Source organism: Cavia porcellus, unplaced genomic scaffold (assembly GCF_034190915.1).
Source record: "Cavia porcellus strain 051 isolate PalLab524CR breed Dunkin Hartley unplaced genomic scaffold, mCavPor4.1 scaffold_11, whole genome shotgun sequence".
Taxonomy (NCBI): Eukaryota; Metazoa; Chordata; class Mammalia; order Rodentia; family Caviidae; genus Cavia; species Cavia porcellus.
The window spans coordinates 47,318,558-47,341,451 of NW_026947494.1; the positions used below are offsets into that span (position 1 = coordinate 47,318,558).

Here is a 22,894-nt window from a genome sequence, read left to right on the forward strand (position 1 = left end):
TGCCTTGCCATAGGCCTGAAGTGACAGAGCCAGGTGACCAAGGACTGAAACCAAGTAAACCTTTCCTGTTTTTAAATGTATTATCTTAAGTATTTTGTCACAGCGATAGAAAACTGACTAACCCATCATTTAATATCCTTTTCTCCTTTTCCTGCAGATCCCATTTCAAAGTTCTACAAACTGGTCACTCTACTTCTCCCTCCTTAAAATTTCCACTTTCCTCACAGGTAGAGGAATTCCCTCTTCTGTATCCTATCTTAATATCTTTCAGACCTCAGGGTTCAGGCATTGCCAGGATGTGTGTGGAGCATCTCCTCTGTTTAACCATTAGGGTCATAAAGAGGCAGGAGAGGATTCTGGTAGCTGAGTGAAGGCAGAGCCAATGCTAGATCCTAAATTCCACCTCCCCTGCAGGAAGCCGTATGGTTAGCCTGAAAAGCAAGCATATCTTACCAAATCCCTCTAAGGACAACAAGAGCTTGTCAAATTTGAGCAAATTTATTTCTATTAGTGAAAGAGTTATTCAGACATTCCTGAGCTGAAGCACATTCACTTAATGCTACTTTCTTAAGTCAGATTTCCTTCCTCTGCTTGTTGTCCAGAAAACTGACCCTTGCTTCACTACTTCTGTTTCATTTTCATTTTCTGCATAAATGGAAAGGACATCCAATTGTTCCTGCCTACACTGTTGAAAAAATAAAATTTGACATCCTATGTAATCAAAATTCATTCAGAAATTTTAAGAGAGGTATGATGGAGATAAGCTGTAAGTTGTGTTTAGACTAACAATGTGGAATCAGATGTGCGCTGGGCAATCAGGACCCACATGGAAATAGGAAACTGCTTTTTGGGTTCTTGAAATAAATCCCCAGCTGTGCCTCTAGACACAGGCCAATTGTACAGCGGCAAGACAAACAGACCCTCGGCACTTCCAAGTCTGTTCAGTCCCACATGTAGCCAAAGGACACCCCTGGGTGTATATTTAAATACTTTCGCTTTCCTCTGGAGATATTTTTATTTTGAAGTGATAATCAAGTATAGCATTCAGCATATGAGTTTATTACCACCTCCCACAACTAATAAAGTGTGGACACGTTCCTTCCCCGTGGTTACCTGGCAACTTGCGTTCATCGTCTCAGGGAAGTCACTTCACATCTGGACTCTCAGCCTAATTATCCACAAAATGAGGAAGTTGAATTTGAGTCTCCACAAAGCAACTTTCCTTCCATGCGAATGTGCTAAGTTAAGTGGTTCTCCGATATCATTGTGACTATCATTGTGAGATGGGTCAGAAAGGAAAACATGTTGCCTCCAGATTGGAATGAATAACTGGTCTCACAGATGTCCTTTGCAGGCTGTGGAGGGGCCATCACATGCCTTTTCTTCCCATGAACACTGCCAAAATCTAAAAGACTCTAGGAGCTGTGCCAGCAACACATCCGGGAGGGAGTGCACAGGGGCATATGAGATGGGGATTCTCTTCCTGTGCTCTTTATTTTAGACTTATATTCTGAATTAACTAATTAAGCATTTTTTGCCATTCAGTCTGTCATTTAATGATTCATTCAATCAGGAGTTCAAGCTTACTGTTTGAGTACCTACTAAGTGCTGGACGCTTTGCTGAATGATGGAGATATGATAATGGAGAAACAGTTGAGGTCCTTGCTCTCGAGGAGCCATAGTGCAGAGGAGATATGGACAAGTGAGACAGTTATAGAAGTGACCCACAGGTACCGAGTCCAGTGAACACATGGTGAGACTCGTCCCAAAAGGATGCAAGAGCCTGACAGTGAGTTTTAGACAGATGGCATGTGACAGTTGTGAGGGATTCTTTACAAAGTTATTAAAGGTTAAGCTCAGTAAGCTGGATCTTTTGAAAAAGGGAAAAAGTGTTTTCAAGCCAGCACTAACATCTCTAAGTCACTGCTGAGTTTTAGACTCCTCACCCCTGGAAACCTTCCTCAAGTGTCTTAGTAGGGTTCCCCAGGAAGCAAGCTGTAAGATAGAAATTTGAATTAAAGTAGCAATTTGGAAAGTGCAAGAAACCCATTGGGCGAAAGGAAATGAGTTGTGAAAGGGAAGACAGCCAGTCAAATGTGTGTTTTCATGCCAGCCACTGTAAGGAGTACTAGAAGAATTCCATTTGGAAACTCTGGGAATCAGTATGATAGTACCCTAAGGAGAGAGCGCGAGCAGGGCTATTTTCACCCCAGCCTGTCAGTCTCTGACTGAGGTCTGTGCCTGAGTGTGTTACTTCCTTGTTCCTGCTGGCCTTCCCTGATGGACACAGTGCCTTCCCATTGCTTTGGAGAAAGCTGTAAAGCAAAGATGTGCAGATACTGGCATTTGGAAGTCAGCCAGCAAGCACAGAAGCTGTAAGGCCTGTGGGAGAGACACAGAGCACCAACATCTGTCACAAAATTTCCTGTACCTAACTCTGTATTTGTAATTCACATTTTTTTCTTAAATGGGCTATCAAATTTTCATTAATTTGGGCCTCACAAAGTTAGAACCACTCACAGTGAATGAAAGCCCTTGTTCCATGGAAATGCAACCTTTATAGGAAATTCATAAACTTATGACAGAGTGAGATGGAGGGAGAACAACAAGAGATAAAGCTAAAGTGGCAAGTCAAGCCCTCAGGAAGGGCGCTGGGATAAGCTGGGCTTTGGTTTGTTGACCTCTATAGAACTCAGCTGGGCTCCTGCTGGCTTCCCATTTCTGGGACAGATTGACAGACCAAACTTTCTAGGATGGGCTTTTCTTATGATACAGAGCAAGAACACACTGAGAGATACTACCACGACTCTGATGCCTACTTCTCATGGTGGCACATGTCATTTCTTCTTATCATGCATTGGCCAAAGTAATTTACTTACTCAAGCTCAAAGTTAGCTGGACATGGAACTATAGTTCACCCATAGTATATAATGACTGTACATCATACAGTCTACCACTAAATCTTCACCAGGATGTTAATAATGAAGATAGTGAGATCTTCTATTTTTATCCAACACAAAGTCTTGCTATGTAGTTCAAGCTGACCTTGAACTGATTATGGAGTCCAGGCTGGCCTCAAACTCACATTGATCCTCCTGCTTCAGCCTCTTATGTGCAGGGATTACAGACATGCATTACCACTCCCAGCAGTGAGATGTTTCAAAAATATAATTTTTTCCTTTAGTTTTTTTTCTACTTTCACAATTTTTCATGATAATATAGCAATTTTAATCAAAAATATAAACCTATTCCTTTAAATAATAGTTATACCAAATATTAGAGAATAGTTACTTGAAGTTATTTTTAAATATTTTTCTTTTTAAATCTGTTTATTAAATGAGTTAATGTACAAATAAAAAGCCTAGTTCTCAAGTTCCTAAAATTAACTATTGGTGTTTGTGAGTGATGTAAATCATTGCATTTTATTGTGTTCTTTTTCTTTCTTACTGTTACTCTTATTTTAAAATTTATTTAATTTGCATGTATTCTTGTAAACCACCTGCTTTGTAAAACACCATACTTTGTAGTGTTAGATGGGAAACAAAGAAATAGATTACTGAAACACTGTAAAAGGAAAGTGCTAGTGAAGGGATCATCCCAGTGATGCTCATCCCAGGGATGCTGAGTGTGCAAGTCACCTGGAGCGAGATGTTTTTTAATCCTTGCAATGAAGTTCTTGGGGCTGTTTAATTCTTCTAAATTGGAATAACATTCAAAAGTTTTCCAAAGATTGAGAAAAACTGAAAAAGTAAATGATTAAACCAATTTAAAAAAAAAAAAAACAAGGTCTAGTGCTATCTATACAACAAGTCATAGCAGGTAGGGATGTTTTCAAGGGACACTGAACAGCTTGCTAAAGACACTCAGGGCAACAGCCACACTGGTGAACTGTTAGCTTCCAGAATTAAGATGGGACTGCTTTTAAGCTCTGACTGAACTTCACTGGGGAAAGGAAGCAAGTCATATTCTCTCTCATTTCTCCTGTTTACAGCCCAAATCAGACTATAGAAGACAATTGCTTTTGGAGGGGGGTCACTGGGGTACATTTTGTGGACTGCTTTTCAGGGATTTGTGACTAACAAGAGCCCATCATTCTACAGAAGTTGTTGCCATAGAAATTATTTACATAAGTAGGAGAGAAGGAATGGAGATACTGTAGGAATTTGGTTGGTTTGCTTACATCTCTCTGGATTTAAATAATTTTAGTTCACACAGAGTTCAGTTATGTATGTGTGAAATGTCAAACCCTTTTTATCTCCCTGTACTCTGTCTTATGGCTTCTGCAACTTCACTCTCAGATTTGATAAAGCTGAAATTAGGATAATTATGTTTTCCTCCTTTCTCCCTCTCTTTCCTCCCCCCTCTCAATTACATATATAAAAATTGACAGGCCCGGGATATTTTTGTTTGTTTGTTTTTGTCTCAGTTTAGTGGAAATTAAATAATGAGTATTTTGGTGGCTATCGTCTGGTACTGGTAAGGTCTGAGTTAACGGCAATTTGCAGAGTAACCATGGTAACTTGCATATGGGCAGATTCTATTAATCTTGTTGAGATTAAGAGTAAATCCCCAAGGACCTTTTGCAGTGAGTCAGAAATAAATCATCTCTTCACATATATATTATTTGGTGACAGCCACTCTAAGTGTGTGTCTCTCCCCAACAAAGAAATCATACAGTCCTTCTAATGGAAAACTCATTTCCCAAATAAGAGAATTTATAAAGTAAAGAAAATGGCTAAAATGAATAAATACACATAAATACTACATGGAAGAAAGATTTATTCAACAAACATGCCATAGTCATAACAGACATACAGAGAAAGACTATTCCCAGTTAAAAATGTACATAAGCAGGTACAGGTCTGCCTCAGTGGTGACCATGTTCTTAGTGTGCATAAAGCTATCCTCAGCACCTCAAAATTTACTTCTGTGGAACTGAAACCCAAAGCTACAAACCAAAAACAAAATTTGAGGCTCTTTAATGAAAAAAACTCCAAACATTTGTAGCATTTAGATAATAGGAATGAGAAACGTAAGTTGAGCTGGACTTGGTAAGAACATCTGGCAGCTCGAGGAGAGACTACGAATGTATTCTATTTATACAGAGATGTCTACAAGTAAGGAAGTATGGTGTGGGCCTACCTAAAATCATATTTGTCCTTCAGTAGTCCCAGAGTAAGCAAAATATGCTGGCCCCATGTCACAGGAAAGAATACTGACATTCAGTGTTACTGCCTGCCGTGTTGGAAGAGAGGAATTTGCTTCTCTCATGCTTTCTCCTGACCTAAATTCACAGTACGATGTAGATAAAATGTGCATAACTCTGAGTTTTTCTCAACTCTTGAGGTTTATACTTCTTCATTTCCAGGTTTTTCTGGAATAATCTAAGCTCCTATTTTAATGTAGATTTTCATAAGGGAAATACAAAACATTACAACATCTCACGAAATCGAAGATGCAAAGTTTGCCTTTTATAGGATTTCCTGGCCCTGGGATATGTCTTATAAATGACTCATTCTGATTACTATGCAGCAGTACCAAACTTGGATGCCATTCCCTGTGTATTCACTAATCTGGTCATAGGTATTTATATTGTTGTCACCTTGATTGAATTATGCAGTTGTTGGTGAGACAAAAGCTACTTTATAGGTAGACATGTATATAAATTTGATGTTAGTGATAAGAATGCTGATATCAATACTCATTTTAGAGTAATAACTATAACTTCATAGTTTCTTGCAAAACAACAGTCTAGTGCTCTGTATTGAAGATACCCACAAGTAGATAAAATATGATAGCATTTATTACTGATATAGGCATGGCATGATTATATATCATTCAGTGGGCAAAGCAACTAAAGAAAAAATATGTTAAATTCCTCGTAATACATGAAAGAAACTTTAAAGCAACAAGAATCAAAACTAACTAACAAATACATTGAGCAGAAGTATTGTTACAATGTGACAGTTTCATTATTTACATCTTTATTCCTGATTGCTGTGAAATCATTTTTACTTTATAATTTATGGCATCTTAGGTTATATTGTTCTGATCCTGTCTTGCTGTGTCTAAAACTATTTTTCCTAATCAACTGATGGAAAACATCAGTAAGTCCACAGTAGTCAAAATCAAAACCAAATGATAAGCCTTCATAACCCAATTTCAGCTGTAAAATCAGGTCAAGCCTGATTTTGTCCACCTCAACACAAATATCCGAGACCACAGTTTTGATTTTATTGAAAAGAAAGCCAATCTCCATTGGCTCTCTAAGCTATTCTTTATAATTCCGTGGAAATTATAGAAATTCTTTTTTTGGTGATTAGCAATTTAGAACATACAAGGATACTATTCTAAAATATTTATACTTAAGGAACAGAAAAACTTGGATATGCATACATAAATAGATAATCTGTGTAGCAGCCTAAAGGCTCATAGATTATGTTTTGAGCAAAACCATATTTAGTCATGTTTAAGGGTGGAAGTGAGCATGCTGTTAACTTGGTTAAAGGACAAAGACTAGTTTGGTGAGTGGTGAGCTGTACCCCTTTCTGGCCTTGGTGGTGTTCTGGCACTCCGTGTAGAAGGATGGCTCCACCCAGGTCAGAGGAAACTCAAGAATCCAGGAATCCATGTCATTTTCACCTTGGCCCAAACTTCTTCTCGAACATCTGTGACAGTCTCTTGTGAAACCTGTGTGACTAGTTCCCTCCTGATTATCAGATTTCCGGCTGTGCTACCAACATTAGACTTCCTTTAGAGGGGCTGGGGATTTAGCTCAGTAGCCTAAGCGCCTGCCTGGCAAGTGCAAGGCTGTGAGTTCAATCCCCGGTACCAAAAAAAGAAAAGAAGAAGAAAAAGAAAAAAGAACTTTCTTCAGTGCAACAAGGATACAAGGCCTTTCTAAGCATTGGCTGGCTTTCAGTTTATAAGACCTGCCAGAGGAGAAGGATCATGTACTTTTAATTATAGAAGGAAATCCAATCAATTTCAGATCCTCCAAAAGAAACAGGATTTTCTCTGTAAAACTATATTATCACCTGAGGATTATAGTTTTTCTGCGTGTTTGGTAAGTTTTATACCTTAATGTGCTTTGAACTGATCATTTTTCAAGTGCTCCATGTATAAGATGTAATAAAAATCAGAGTTTAAAATTTCTGTCCTTCTTTCTCCAGTCCATGGAGACTGCCACACCTCACTGTTCCTAAAAGAATATGGTATTCTGAAGTATCAGAACTATCATATGGCCCAGATTTTTCTAATGAAACATGGTATGCCTCTGTCTTGTCCAGGTGAAATCAAGATTACATTAGTGTCATTTGGAAACTTATGTTCGATTGAAGGGAACTCTGAATAAGAACTTAGCTATTGCTTTCTTCTCAAGAGGGAGAAACAGTGTCCACAGCTCACTGAAAACGCTCCAGCTGCAGTTTAAAACACTTCGCTTTTTTACTCTCCCTTTAAGTAGAGAACAACTTGTCTCCATTTTCTACTTAATAGTCCTAAAGAATTTGACAGTTGTTAGGAAGATCATTCCCGGGTTTCTCTTTTTGACACTTACAAATCTATTCCTTCAAACTTTAACCATTTGTTTAGCTTTTCAAAATTCTAGTATGTCTCTCATGACTGTGCAGTCAGCAATGTCTCTCCCACATACCTAAGACTATTGTCCTCAAATAATAGAAAGTGAAAATTTAAAAACCTGACTTCCTTTCTGGGTAGCAATGAAAGCATTAGCACTTAAATCTGGAAACTTGTGCAGAGTACTATGGAAACACATTCAAAATCACAGACTTGAGGACCATGTTACCTGGAGATGAGTCCCAGGTCTGCCACTTAACTAGCTGTGTGATCTTGAGCAAAGTATTTAAACCCCATTACCCATTTTCCTCAACTGTGAAATGTTATTACAGTCTCTTCCTTGTGTTATTCTGAAGACTGAATTAACATGGCATATGTAAAATAATACTTGCACGTGATAACTTTAATTATTAAGTTTTGAAATCAAAAGCTGTTTGTCAGGATTCATGCTGGAGGCCAGTTCTGGGTTCCAAATGTCTGTTTGTAGTGACTTAAAATGCCAGTATTTTTATATTGATATTAATTAACATGCATTTTTCATTAAAAATGTAAAGCCTGAATATATTAGTTCAGTTTCTTTTTACAGATTATTATTACCCTTCAATTTCATGAGCCCCTTTTAACCTCCTTAAATTGTTGTGACTAGAAAAAAGGAGTTTTTGTGTGGGGGGCTGTAAATAGAGGACCAAAGTTTTCCTGAAAGAGTTTTCTAGAGACATGAGACTTTTTACTGTTATTTCAGGGAACATCTTCTACAAAATGGTGGTTAGTTTACTGTAGCACCTAAGACAGGAGTAGAATAGGGAAAGGAAGAAGTGGGTAGTACTCTTCTTATCAAGTAATTCTTGGCACAGCACCACTGTTGACTTGGTTATTTTTATCAGTGCTTGGGGATTAAACATCTAGCTTTGCACATGCTAAGCACGTGCTCTGCCAGTGAACAACACTCGCAGCCTGTTGCTTTGATTTCTGACTCTTGGAATCCCTGGTGAGAATCTAAAGGGTGGCGTTGTGTTGAACTAATTAATTTTAAATGTCAGGCATTTGGACTTCATTTTTTGGTATCGTCATCTGTGGGCTGTATTCCTCCTCGTTCGTTTTACGCTGTTCTGCCCTGCTCTGATCATTTTATGCTTATTATTTTTTTTCTTTTAGGTCAACACAAATCAAAACATACTCTTGGGATAATGCCCAGGTTATCCTGGTTGGAAACAAATGTGACATGGAAGATGAGCGGGTCATTTCAACCGAGAGAGGCCAACGTTTAGGAGAACAGCTTGGTAAGAAATAAGTTAACAAAAGAATTTGGTAATTATTTGAAATACCAACAGGATCACAGCTCACTATTGGGATGGAGTTAATGGAACTTTGTCAACAGACTATGAAAAGTGACTCATCCTCTATAAGCAGTCAGTGGGTTTCTTCCTACTTACTTGGCATTGGTTTAATTCAAACACAATTACAGGAGCAAAAATGATTCCCACAATGTTGCAGTTAGCACAAAATATTCAAATTATTATTTCATGAGAAATACAGCTTATGCTATTACTTTAGTTTTTTTTTCTTCATGCACATCATTTTGCATTGAGTATTTTGTTTTATTGTGTAATCATTTTTGCTTTTAAGTTTCTGTTAGAGGACAATAATGGCACTGAACAGATGACATCCTTGATTTTAATTCTAGGGACATCATTGGTAAACCATGTTACTGTCATGAACCTTTTAAAGACTCAGTTTTCTCGTCTCTCAAGAATTATTACTTCCCCCAGCACTTTGGGAAGGATTCTAAGTTTGAGCCAAGTCTAAGTGAATTAGAAGCTTAGCATCCTTCTCAATGCACATGCACACACGCACACGCATGCACACACACACACACACATACACACGCTAAAAGCTGAGAATGTACGTTAGTGTATGTACGCCCTGGGTTCAATCCCCCTTACCAAAAAAGAAAAATAATCATTACCTTAATCTATACCTACCTTACCAAGCCCTTAGAGATAACATCAAATGACATAATATGTGAGAGCTTTAGAAATAGCAAGGTTGTTTCAAACACAGATATTGTATCTAATGAGCAAAATGCTAAAGCAAGTAAGGTAGGGTTCAGTATAAAAGACGAATTGATGGCTGATTGAGACGTTTTTACTGAACATCTATGTACCCTCCATTGTGTCAGATGTAATCAGTGAACCAAAAAATGATGATCCACAGCTATTGGGTTCAAGTTGCTGTCAGTCAAGTAGCGAGACTAGAGATACACACAAGAAAACAGAAATAACATGACAACAAGGGCAGATGAATGAGGATTTCATGAGCCAGAAAGCAGATACCAAGAGGAAAGCAGCAGGAGGAGGGAGGCAGACCAGTGGAGAGAAAGACTCTCAGTGGGGGAGTCTTGGAGGAGACAAGGGTGGACTTGGGCAGGTCAGGTAATGCAGAGGAGATGCCTACAGAGACACTGGGAAGGAACCAGCAGTAGCCTTAGGAACAGGTGGTTGAGAAGAGATAGTAACTATGTGAGTTAAATGCAAGCTATGGCTCAAAGGTCCCTCAAGAAGATCCAGCTTTGAAAACGACTAAGAGAGGAAGCATTGTGAACAAAGAATACAGAGGAACAGACATTGAGAAGAGCAAAATCGAAAGTATGTAAAACTGTTAGGACCTAACATGGTGTTGTGTAGGTGAGTTGTACATTTCAAGAACAATTCCAGTTCTAATGGTTAGAGCTAGAGTTCTTTGTTTATGTGTCTGGTCAATCTTTTCTCCAGCACAAAAGAATGTTGAAGGACTTTTAGCCAAGAAAAGCCCTAAGGTAAACATATATTCAACTTAGCAACCCAGTGCATTTGTAGAGGATGAAAGCAAGTTTCACAAAACAGATTTTTACTTTTCCTAAATGAGATTCACTCCACATGCTTAGTTTTCATCTTTTCAAAATAATGGTGTCAGCCACTTAGGGGGGTCCAAGGGAGATTTTCTCAGGTAAGGTCCTAGGTTAAATTTATCATCCAGATATCAGCAACAATAACAGGCAGCATGGATTAGAGCAGAGCACAAGAATGTAAGTGCTCAAGAGAGCCAGAGCCAGCACCAGAGCTGCCTGTCTTTATTGTATCATTCCTACACAGGTTGTTATCTCATATTTACATTCTTACCTAGTGCCATAACCTCCACATGTGTGTTTACCTACGCTAAGTCGTGGTTACCTAACTGTATCTCACTGTGTGCCAGCACTACCTGAGGAGGTGACACCCCTGAGATATGAAGTAGTCTGAGTGGTTCCCCACAGATGGATTCAACTCTTAAGTGGGTCCTAGTAATAAATCACAAACCTGCAGTTTGAAAACACTGCTGTGAAAGGGATGATCTGGGCTCAGGTTGCTGCAGTTGTATCGTGGGTAGTGAAGCAGAGTCCTCTCAGTGGGTCATCCTGTCTCACGGTGATTTCAGATATCAACCATGCAGTTTACTCTAAGAATCTTATCATCTCATGAGATCAAAAACGAGCTCATTGCAGTAAAAACTGTCACTAGATGAAGAAAATGTCACACAACTCATGTCTGTTCCCACAGTAGTGTCCCTTCCCATTCTGCCAACTTAACAATATTTTAGGAAAATCTGAAAAATTTGGCAACCTTTTTGAGTATTCTCAGGAAAATAGGAGACTAGTAGGTCTCCAAGGACAGAGAGAAATGGAATGCATAAGAGCCTTGGAAGGTGGCTTCCTGAGACCATCTCTCCCTGTATTTTCTTGACTAGTCAAACATATTCCCCATGGGAGAAGAAACTCCCACACAGATACAGGCTGTCTCTGTAAATAAACCTTAAACCTGTCTTGTCCAAAAAAAAGTGGATTAGAACCAAGATCTGTTCAATGTCATTAGTACAAAAGATCCAGGTAATGGGCTCCATTTTTACCACTCTAGTAAGCTGCTTTGGTATTGAAAAGATCAGGTTATGGAAGGGATGTGACAAGGACATAAACACAGGAATACAATGACTTTCCTTAGAACTCCACTGACTGCTGACTGGCACTCACAAAATCCTCTCCATTCATTGTGCTGATGTGAGAAAGTTCCTGAAATTGTGAGACAGAAAGGTTTTATGTTCCTGTGCAAGTTCTTCCCCTGGTCTCTAACTGAATTTTTCTCTCTATTCTATAAAATTTAGAAGTTGTCATGACAACTGACACATGGATGTTCTTGGAGAGCCATTACCTCTTTCAGTGTGGTTTGTTCACCTTATGGTTACACGTGTCTATAAATGATCAAGACAGATAATTTGGGGGAAGAGCACTCTCAGAGTCTCAATTTAATGCTTTTAAAGGCCTTTACTTAATTTTTTAAAAAATTTACTGGCAAAATTTTAGAATATTGTCATACACCAAGATTAGAGGTGATTACCATATCTTTGAAAATCACTGAAAATAACTGCCTTATTGATTTGGTTATGATTAAATCTCCATTATGGATGGCTATATCCATACAATACTTGACCTGTCCTAATTTCCCAAGTTGTAGCTGAGCTCTAAAATTCCTCAGTGACACATATCCTTGTCAACAGAATATAATTCACCAGACATTGTTTACAGTATGACAGGTGCCTGGAATGTAATTTGACAAATAACCCTGTTTTCCAGGAACCATGATAGTATCTCCCACAGACAATACATATAAAGAAAATTTTTTGGCTTGACTACCTGGTCATTTTGTTTCATTTGGTCCTGCTGAGCACTGCTTCCTTGTTATTGCTACAATCTTGGTTCTGTGGCCGTGATGCTCTCCAGTCTTTGCCTTCTCTGGCCATCTGTTTTCTCCTTAGTAGATTTCTCCCCTTCCTTTGCTCCTTCCGTTTTGGCTTTCACCCCAGCCCATCACCCTTGCTTCTCTGCACTCTCTCCTGGATATTCCTGCCTACGCCAAGGTTTTCGCTCTGTCTACAGATTGATGACTCCAAATCCGGTCCCAGCAGGGACCTTACCTTCACCTTCAGATTTCCATATCCAACCGCCAGCTGTGTATATTGAGAACCTCTGATTTAGAAGGGTCAGTTGGCTATTCACCTGCAGCGGATTGTGCTGGGGTTTCAAATGCACGCTCGTCAACCCACCTCAGACCTGCTGCAGCAGTTTCTGAGGCAAAGCCTAGGATTCTACATCTGTAACAAATACTCGTGTGACTTTCATAAATACTAAGTTTCTAGAACTCTGACTTTAATGACTAGGAGTCCTATAGCTGATATTATTTTTCCTTTGCATGCTTTTAACAGTTTTTAGACATGTACCTGTAATAATTCATAAGAAAATTTTGTTTTAAAACTTACATAAAATTTAAAATATGGCAATTATACTTGGTCTGGTAACACATGCCTATAATACCAGAGAGACCCTCTCACAAAATTTTAAAGAAGCAGAGTGTGGTAGTACACACCTGTAATCACAGCACTTGGAAGTTGGGGAAAGAGGATTTCTATAAATCTGAGGCCAGCCAGAGCTCCCTTGTGAGTTGAGGCCAGCTTGGACTATGTAATTACATGGCTGAGGAAACAATGCAGTGATAGGACATTTGCCTAGCATTCTCTAAGCTCTGGGTTCAATCTCTAACACTGGGAAAAAAATATATGTATGACAATTACAAATGTATACAATCTTAAAATTTGTTTTATATGTAAAATTGAAAATTACAGTGATTGAAAAATACAGTGAATTTTTAAATTTTTAGAAATTCATTACTGTAAGAGACACATTGCCATTGCATATTTTTTTCTTGCTTTAACACACTTACCATATCATTCTTGCCATTTTCTGAAGCAATTCTAGAAATTCAGTTTTATGTCCTTAGGTGCATTGTCATAACTTCCTGCACGTCTTCAATCAATTTAAAATTTTTACTTTTCTTGTTCATTTTGACTTTGGAGAAGGGATAGAAGTCACATGGTGCTGGATCCAGTGAATGAGAGCACAGTGTATGTTTTCTTGTTTGTTTTTGTACCAGGGATCAAACTCACGACCTTGTGCTTGCCTGGCAGGTGCTTATGTTGCGGAGCTAAACTCCCAGCCCCACATTATTTGTTTTTATGAGCCTGCCTTTCTGCTGGGTGTCACTTGGCGTCATTTGGTTGCAGCATTCACCATATTTTTCATCACACCTCCTTAAAACACTCACAAAAGAAGGCTCCCAGAACTATTTCAGTAAGTGACAAAAACACTGAGATATGTGTATTCAAAGGAAATGGATATATTTGGGAGGAAGATTAATGGGTTTGTGTATGTCACAATTTTAATTTAAATAATCACCATATGTTTTGAAAACACTTATTAAATATTAAATTAAAAATTTAGGAGAAATAAGTAAGGATATGTTTTATTAAACATAAAAGTAGTTTACTTGGGGAAAAGAAAGAAATTTATGGTGAGTAAAGTAGTTGTATACCTTGAAATTGAGAGGGAAAAAATAATTGAACCCTATTAATAAACTCTCAAAGGCCAGAAAGTTCTAAGTTTCCCAAAATTGCAGCCAGAGAAACAAAGACTGTAGATAAATTATAGTTGCTTTTGGAGACAAGTAATTTTTATGAATAATTAGTAAGGAGTCAGTTTTTATGAGTTTTAATTTGCATTAATATTCTTGCTAAAGTAAATAATAGATACTATTTTTAGTTACTCTCTACTCATACAATTATCATGATATCATGTAGCATATTTTTAAATTTTAGACTCATGCCTTTGTCCTTGTTGGTCTAGTACAGAGCCCATGAGAACTTTTTCTCACTTATTTCAATTTTTATTTTAAAGAGAATAAAACCAAGCAAAATAAAAGCAAATAAAACCTATCAAAACAAAACAGTGCAAATGATGAATGACTTCAAAACAAGATAATAGGAAATCAACAATGGTTACATAATGCCTCTTGTCTTGAAATTAGCTGCCCATATTTTCAAACATATTAAAAATCAAACAGAGCAGAATAGAACCAATGAAAAAGCACAATAAAAGAATTCAAACAAGATAATAGTGAATCCAACATGGCTACCATAATATATTTTGTTAATTCTGAAATAGCTGCCCATGCCATCAGATATAGTAAAATCCAACAAGACAAATAAAATAAAATCCAACCCAGCAAAACAATGAAGATGATACAGGACTTGAAAACAAGATAATAGGAAATTAACAATGATCTCTTTCAGAAGGAGACCCCCCCCATAGATGCTACATTGTGTATTGTTATCCTCAGAATAGATGATCAGGCTACCAGCTTTAGACCTGCAAAGTCAGTGAAACACTAAACACTACAAGCATTAAGTTGTATTTTACCTCAACAGCTATCATCGCAGCCAGTGCGGGAGGGGAGAGTAGTGCCTTAGCTCTTGTTTCCCAGTCCGCATGCTGGAAGGGGCTGGCATTTGGTTCCCCTTCAGCAGCCTGCACGTGGCACCAGCTTGCAGGGAGGGCTTGCTTCTTGTTGACTTCTTGTTCTCCCTCCACCCTGAGAACTCTGACCCTCTAGTCCTCCCTGGCCTTCTGCTCTGTGGCTGATGGGAACAACACTTTTCAAGGAAGCTTTTGGGTATCAGAAAAAGAATTTAAGGTTGTATAATAAGGCATACTTAATACTTCCAATGAGAATCTAGAAAAGCCCACTTGGAATTGCACAAAAATTCATCACACTAAAATAAACAAACCAAAGGCTCTCTTCCCAAACTCCAGTTTATTTCTTTTATTGAAAACAGAATTTATTTTTATTTTTTTGAAAATAAATGCTTCGGGGCTGGGGATTTAGCTCAGCGGCCTAAGTACCTGCCTTGCAAGCAGGCGGTCGTGAGTTCGATCCTCGGTACCGATAAAAAGGAAAAAGACAAAAAAAAATAATAATAATAATAAAAAGAAAATAAATGCTTCAAAACAGAATTCTGGACTACTTTACAGTTCTTTTTTTATTTGCTCATTTATTAATTCACCATTCATCCTTGCCTTCAGTATGAGTGAGCACCAACTATTGGCCAGGCACTGGGAGGAAGGGTACAGTTAGACAAAATTCCTGCCCTACCAGAAGATTCTGGTAAGTCATGGGCTCCAAAATAATCACTGCTAAAGTCTGTATGTAGTGCTATGATAGACATGCGGACTCAGAGTTAGAGTAACTTGTGAAATTAAGAGCATCCATTTGCCTGTTTGAAGTCTGAGGAAGCTCAGACTGAAGAGATGCTGTTGAGCTGGATCTTGAGGACTAAAAAGGATTTGGATGGATAGAAAACAGGTGATGGTTCCTCTATACAGAAGAAGCAGCATTCTGGAGATATCTAACCCCACAAAAGCTATTACTCGTAGCAAATGTATTTGCAGGGCTGAAGAGCTTGGGCTGTGCTCTACACAAGCTGGGAAACCAGTGTTGGATAGAAAACAGTGGAGGAACAAGATTGAACTTCATTTTAGACCAGTTACTTTAGCACTGTACTCAGAATTAAAGTATCTAACATTAAACAGGGCACAAAAAGAAAAACATTAACACATATTTACCAATATCTCAACTTAATTTTTTTAGTCATTAAGTGTGTTTTATATTAGTCTAATAGCACATTATTTAACTTATAAAATACATAGTCACATATTTTAGCAGTGCTATTTTTAGCTGTAAGAATTATAGGATCAAAAATCTTTGGAAATCATGTTAGAGAATATCTTAGTGGTGAATGACTGAAAGCTCAGGGCCCAACAGGAGGTGAGAAACAGTGAGAGCTCAAAACAGGGATTCTCAGTCCTGGGTGTGCGTTAGAACCATAGGGGGGCATTTTAAAACTCATGTCCAGGTATCAGAAATATCTCTAAAACTGGGGTACAAACTGTGAGTAGTTATAATTACTCATGTATATCTAATGTTGGGTGTTGAAAAATCAGCACTGAGAATCCCTAATTTAGGATCACACCATGTCTCAGCCTGCGTCTGTGTGTGTGTGTGTGTGTGTGTGTGTGTGTGTGTGTGTGTGTACCGATGTGTGCATGAAAGTGGAGGACCACAGGCCTAAACTAAAAAGTGGCTTTGCAATAAAAGTGGGAAGGGAGATTTTCTTATGCTATTTAGGCTGCAGAACTAATACCACTTGAATAATATCTAGATACTGGAGTCTTCATGGATAGTGGCATAATACACGACCCTAGACATCTGACTTGGGTAAGTAATTGAGATCCCCTGGGAGAGTATGTGAAAGCAAAACCAGCATGCTGTGTAGAAAGGAAGTCACTCTGAAGAGGCAGAGGGTGGGGAGGCAGGAGGCTGGAAATATATATTGGACGGCTACAAGAGTGAATGTGACAAAATCTAGGAAACTAGTGACAGAATTAGCCTTAAACCTAGGCCCTCAAATCCTGGAATCCGTACAGCACTCACTGTGTAGCCCCAGGTTGTCCTCCAACTCATGATGATCCTCCTGACTCAGCCTCCTGAGGGCTGGGATTACCAGTTTGGGCACCACCACGCATGGCTTCTTGAGAGCATTTCTTCCTCATTGCCTTACAGGGAAATTTCCTGTTTCCCTTTATCATCGTGCCATAAAGGAAGGTCTACAAATCTGAGTGGAAATTCTCTATAATTATGCATTTATTTATTTCATGTGATTAATCTATCAAAAAATCATAGAATAAATCACATTGTGATTTTAATAACCTGCTCCTGTAAATTTTCAAATATCGTTCCAAAAAGTATCTTTCTGTTACTGTGTGTATTGGATTGCTATTACTAAACTATTTATCTCTGCGTAGTACTTCTTTTTTGACTTTGTTAGTATCTGTCTCGCAGATATTAAACCAAGTTTATGGAAGATATGATTTCTTACTCTGCCATGGATGCAGGGATGTTAATTGTGTGAAAAATCATGTCAGTCAACAAACTGTCCTCTTGTTCCACCCTTTAATCTTGGAAAACAAAAACTTACAAGGTGGAAATATCTGTGTTAAATAATTGATGTGAAGATTTTTTTTTTTTTTGTCTTTTTCATTTTTACCGGTACTGGGGATCGAACTCACAACTGCCTGCTTGCAAGGCAGGTGTTTATGCAGCTGAGCTAAATCCCCAAGATGTTACAAAAATTTATAAATCTCTAAGGAGAGGTGATAAAAAAGTGTTTATTTTTTTCCTCCTGAATGCTTACATCTTAACAAGTGACCAGCATGGTGGTTTAAAAACCTAGTTGTTGTTGGGGTTGGGGATTTAGCTCAGCGGCATAAGCACCTGCCTTGCAAGCCTGTGGTCATGAATTCAATCCCTGGTACAGGTAAAAATACAAAAAATTAAAAAAAAAAAAAACACTCTCCAAAAACCTAGTTGTTGAGCCTAAGGATTTAGCTCAGTGGCATAAGCACCTGCCTGGCAAGCAATAGGTCGTGAGTTAGATCCCTGGTACAAAAAAAAAAAAAAAAAAAAACCCTAATTGTTGGTAAATGATTACAGCACAGAGTAAAAATAGTAATAGGCACTGTTTACTACCATTTTACATACAAGCAACCATTGTACTACCTTGCTTAAAGAAGTCTGACAAAAAAGCAGTATCTGTTATATGTAAATTTTGTTTTAAAGAAAGCAGTTATGTTCCAGTATGTAATAAGTTATACCAAAAAAAGACTACAAGAAAGCATTGTTTAAATGCTTTACTAAATTTCAATCCATAAAGTATAGGGAAGTGGTGGTGAACCAATGACACATGCCACAGTGGGCTGTTCCTTATCATTAAAAGCTCTAAAAGGTTCGCCATCACTGGTATGGCAGTTAGGAGGAATTTTAGCAAGAAGAGTACTTTGCATGTTACATAATGAAGTGGCCACATTTTCTATAAGATTCAGTTATGTTTATAAAAGCTGTCTTCATTGAATTCATTTTTGCATGACACAAAAGTAAAGTTTGCAAAAAAATGAAAGAAAAAAAGAAAGAAACAAACTAAAAACTTGCAGTCAAGGCTATGTCTTTATTGTTAAACTTCCCGTCCTTTATCAGTTTGGTGGTGAATGCCTTTTTATAGCTATTTTCATTTCATAGGCTTCAGTCTGTCATTAGAGTGTGAGTTAAGTTGCCAAGGGCCATTTGGTTAACAGCAGCACCAAAGCCAGAGCAGCGGGAACAGCTCTCCTGGTAGACCCACTCCCTCCTTGGCAATATTCAAGCTTTCCTCTTGAGCTCAGACCCACAGCATTGCGTACAGCCACATCAATTTAATGAAGGATGATTTTCTTTCCCTTTTTTTATGGTTATTTTCGCCTCACCCCAGCAAAAACAATCCTATAAGAAAGCCAGGTAGAGGAGTCAGCAACTCTAATGAGACTAGCATTGCCCTGAAGCCTGTTTTTAAAACTCAAACCACCTGCTCCAAATTTGTGCTGACTGTTCTTCAGCAGCTTCTGAACATTTATTTAAATCTTAATTGTAGTATTTATGGAAGAATGAGGATTGCCAACTTCTGGATTCAGCAGGGAGTCCCAGCAAAGTTATTCAAATGTTCTAAGTACCAGGCTGCATACAGCGGGCTGTGGCAAAGCAGAACTACCCTATCATTATTTCCCCTGGCTCGTATTCATTTTGCCTAAGTATTCCCAGGAGGTATAAAATAAATCAGGAGTGCCTTTGAGTGTGTTTGGTTTGTTTAGGTGTGACTACCCACATAGCTTCAGCAGAAACGAGACTCTCACTTCTTCCTGGCACTCGGATCACTTGTGCTCCCCAAGTCCTATTAACTCTTGATCTGAGTTTCATGACTTATAGATCTCTAATCTCTTTACTGGAAGTTGAAATTGATTGCTCAGAATGTGTGTGCTCCCTTGAAATACGGTAGTCGTGTCCCGCAGATTCTCAGAATGGTCCCACTTGATACCCATTTCCCAGTGTAAACATTCATAGAACTCCTCTTCATCTCAAAAGTGACTCAGTTTGGATGACAAATGTTTTGACCCAGCCCAAGACACCTCAGTCATGCAGTACCATCGGCCGGTACAGCATGTTCCCTTTCTTCTAAATCTCTACTCAACTTCTGCTCAGCAGAGATCATCAAGAAAACCCCTGATTTGCTCGTGGCTTTCTCTAGTCAGCTTTACTCATCTATGTGTTCTCTGATGTGCTACTTCTCACCAATCAAGATCTCTGCCAGTATTTGACTCCCGGGCTACCCCATTCCCATGAGTCCAGCTTCTGTAAAGGCCACCCACATGTCAAATCTGTTGCTAAGCTTCCACACTCCCATTACCCTCCTGTCATTTGTGTTTCAAGCTTATCCTGTAAACCACCTCACACTTATTTGTCTTCTGGCCTATCTCACAAAATCGGTCATTCTTCATTTTTCTTGAATTTGGCTCAGAATACCACCACTGCTTCTTGTTTTAGGATGATCTTCCAAATTCTGCCCTCTTTTCATACATACAAACTTACATTTTGTGACACGTTAAAAATTAATCCAGTTCTCGTGAGTTCGATCCCCGGTACCGATAAAAAGGAAAAAGACAAAAAAAAAAAAAAATTAATCCAGTTCTGTATAACAAAGATATACATAAACTGCTGGCTTCATTTTTTTTTATTTAGTTCTTAAAAACACAAAAGGACTAATACCAATCTTAATGACATACTTCGATCTGAAACACTGCAAAAATTCTAGATAGAACTTAATTTGTTGAGTGTTAGGGATTGTAAGAGCTGAATTTGAGGGCTGTTTGTTTATACCACATCATGAAATACACACTTAGTAAAAGCAGTTGGCAAAGGTCCAGACCTGTTCTTCAGTTTTGCACAGTTATTTTCTTCTCTTATGGTAAATTTGAGAAGACTAGGAACAGTTAAAAACAAAACATACTGACCCAAATTTCCAAGTAACTGATTTCCAATTTAAAATACCTTTTAGTATTTGCTCTGATGATTTAAAATGCAAAGAGTTGGTAATAGGTGTTCCTTGATTTACCATGACATTATGCCCCAGTAAATTTATCCTAAGTTGAAAATATTGTTAAATTAGAGATGCAGTTACCATACCCAACCTACCAAACATCATAGATTAGCTTATCGTACCTTAAATATATCTGTACACATTAACCTACATCTAGTCATCTAACACAAACGCTATCTTATAATAGTGTTGTGTGTCTCATTTAATTTATTAAGTACTGTATTCAAAGTGAAAAATAGCACTATCTGTAAAATTATGAACTTGTAAGTCAAATAATTGTAGTTCCAGGTTTGAGGAAGTGTTTCATTCTTCCTAGAAAGTGATTTATTGATCTTATCTTGGTGCAGGTTACTTCTGCAGGTACCTGCTCACATCCCATTTTGTGGCACTTGCTTAGTAACTTTATTCTCAGCAGATGACTTCCCAAATTCCACGTCACATGATACGTCATCCATGAAAGCCATCAGAGTTTCCCACTAAATCTGGATACTATGCCCTAATCTATTTCTCTTTTGTCTTTGATTTTAGTTAACTGGCATTCACCTGGATTGACTTTATTTCACCAAAAGGTGGTCATAGAAAGAAAGAGCTTTAAACGCTAAGATTCATCATCTTGTTCTCAGCTATGAGTGTTCAGTGAACAAATCAGCTGCTTTTAGAAAGGTAGTTCCTTTTCTAGATACCCTTATCAGAGAAGAGGTGACTTTATTATAGCTTTCAGAACTTATCCCTTATGAAAAAATCATTCAGGTAAAACTTTATATAGATTTCTGTGTCTCCTCTACAACAAGGAGATAGGCAGTGTGGGGAGTTTTCAACATTGCTCCCCATACTGCTGACATAGAAAAGGCATTTCAGACATTCCCATGGCTCTATGTCTTTCCTCCTGGCTGCTCAAATAAATGTCTGCTGAACCTTCCCGACCTTGACCAGTGGCAGAACTGTGTGCTTAGCAAGTCTGAGTTATACTTAAGATTGCCCATCCTTGGACATTACATTGAAATACCATTACCTTGAGCTCTGCCACTTAACAATGTATTACATATTCTATTTCATATGCAACACTTCATAACAAAAATAACCTGCTAAATGATAATGCATTTAAATGCCAGTGTCCATGAACAATCTTGTACAAATAAAATGAAATCTTGTACAAATAAAATGATTGATGCTTTTGTTGATAATTCATAAATAGGCTGAGCTGGAAATTGATTGCTTTACCATTGAAAACCTATTGAAATATCCGAAGTTACAAAGGGAAGGTTTAAGGAATTTAAAAGTACAAGCTATTTAAGAAACATTTAGCATACATTTGCATTTAAATAGCCACTCTGGCATTCATAAATGATCCTTATCTCTTTATTAAAATCAATCTGACAGAAGTTGACTTTTCAACACTTGAAGAATGTTTCAAGTATTAAAGTGTAACAATCTGAACTCCAGATTTTTCAGAAATGTGATTTTCCTCATGAGTGAATAGAGCTAGTTTAATTTGTTTTATATCATAAAGTACCCACAGGCAAAACCAAAATAGTATTATATGGAATTCCATGCTTAATAAATTCCATCCGGAAATAATGTAGCTGACAAAATTGCTCACAGGTTTAGTAAGTTTATAAGTATGAACAAAGGAAAAAAGTGATTCTCTTTCATTTCTTCATATACACATACACCTACTGTGTTCTCCCTACCAAGAGCAATCAGTCTTTTAATTAGACAACATCTACTGGACACCTTGTTGTTCAGGAAACTGTGTTAAATATTCCAAAGGATATGGAGAACACCATATAAGATGTGCAATCTACCTGCAGAGCAAAATGTATTTCATATGGAGGATGGGCAGGAAATGGGTGTGATTGCTTAATGATTTAGAATTTATTGGGAGAATGATGAAGTTCTGAAGTTATAGTAATGGTGACATTATGAATAGATTTTAAAACACTGAACTACACACTTTTAAAATGGCAAAAAGATTGAATTTAATGTTATGTAAGATGTATACCTAACACAAAATAGAAACCAAATTCTAAATTTAGGATTAAAAAAAAAAAAGAATTGAAAGGGAGCAGATAATTCCCAGTGTGATCTAGAATCGTCAGGCAAGAGTTTATATCCAGAGAGGAACTCGGATAAATCTGAAAGTTCTCAAATTCAGATATCTACAGGAGACAGGCAGGTATTAGAAACAGTTAACTGGGTAAGGTATAAGATTCAAACACAATATGCTTGCAGATTAAATAGATAGAAAAGACATTTTCAAAAAAGTAATAGGATGCTTTCTTTCTCTTGAAAGGAGAAGCCCTTCTCTATGTAGCTTTCATTTCCCCCATCAATAAAAACATGGATGCTAAGAAGCACACACTCAGAGTAGAACAACCAACACAGAAATATGTGTGTT

At 37.8% G+C, this 22,894-nt stretch overlaps 1 protein-coding gene across 2 annotated transcripts in view; it reads left to right on the forward strand.

The window, feature by feature from the left end:
* The window catches only part of Rab3c (RAB3C, member RAS oncogene family), a 254,491-nt gene that overhangs the window by 216,407 nt on the left and 15,190 nt on the right, over window positions 1-22,894 (forward strand). For both annotated transcript variants that reach the window (XM_063258204.1, XM_013152905.3), the window contains exon 4: window positions 8,734-8,858. In XM_063258204.1, the coding sequence (XP_063114274.1) occupies window positions 8,734-8,858 (125 nt within the window). The remainder of the gene's footprint in view (window positions 1-8,733; window positions 8,859-22,894) is intronic.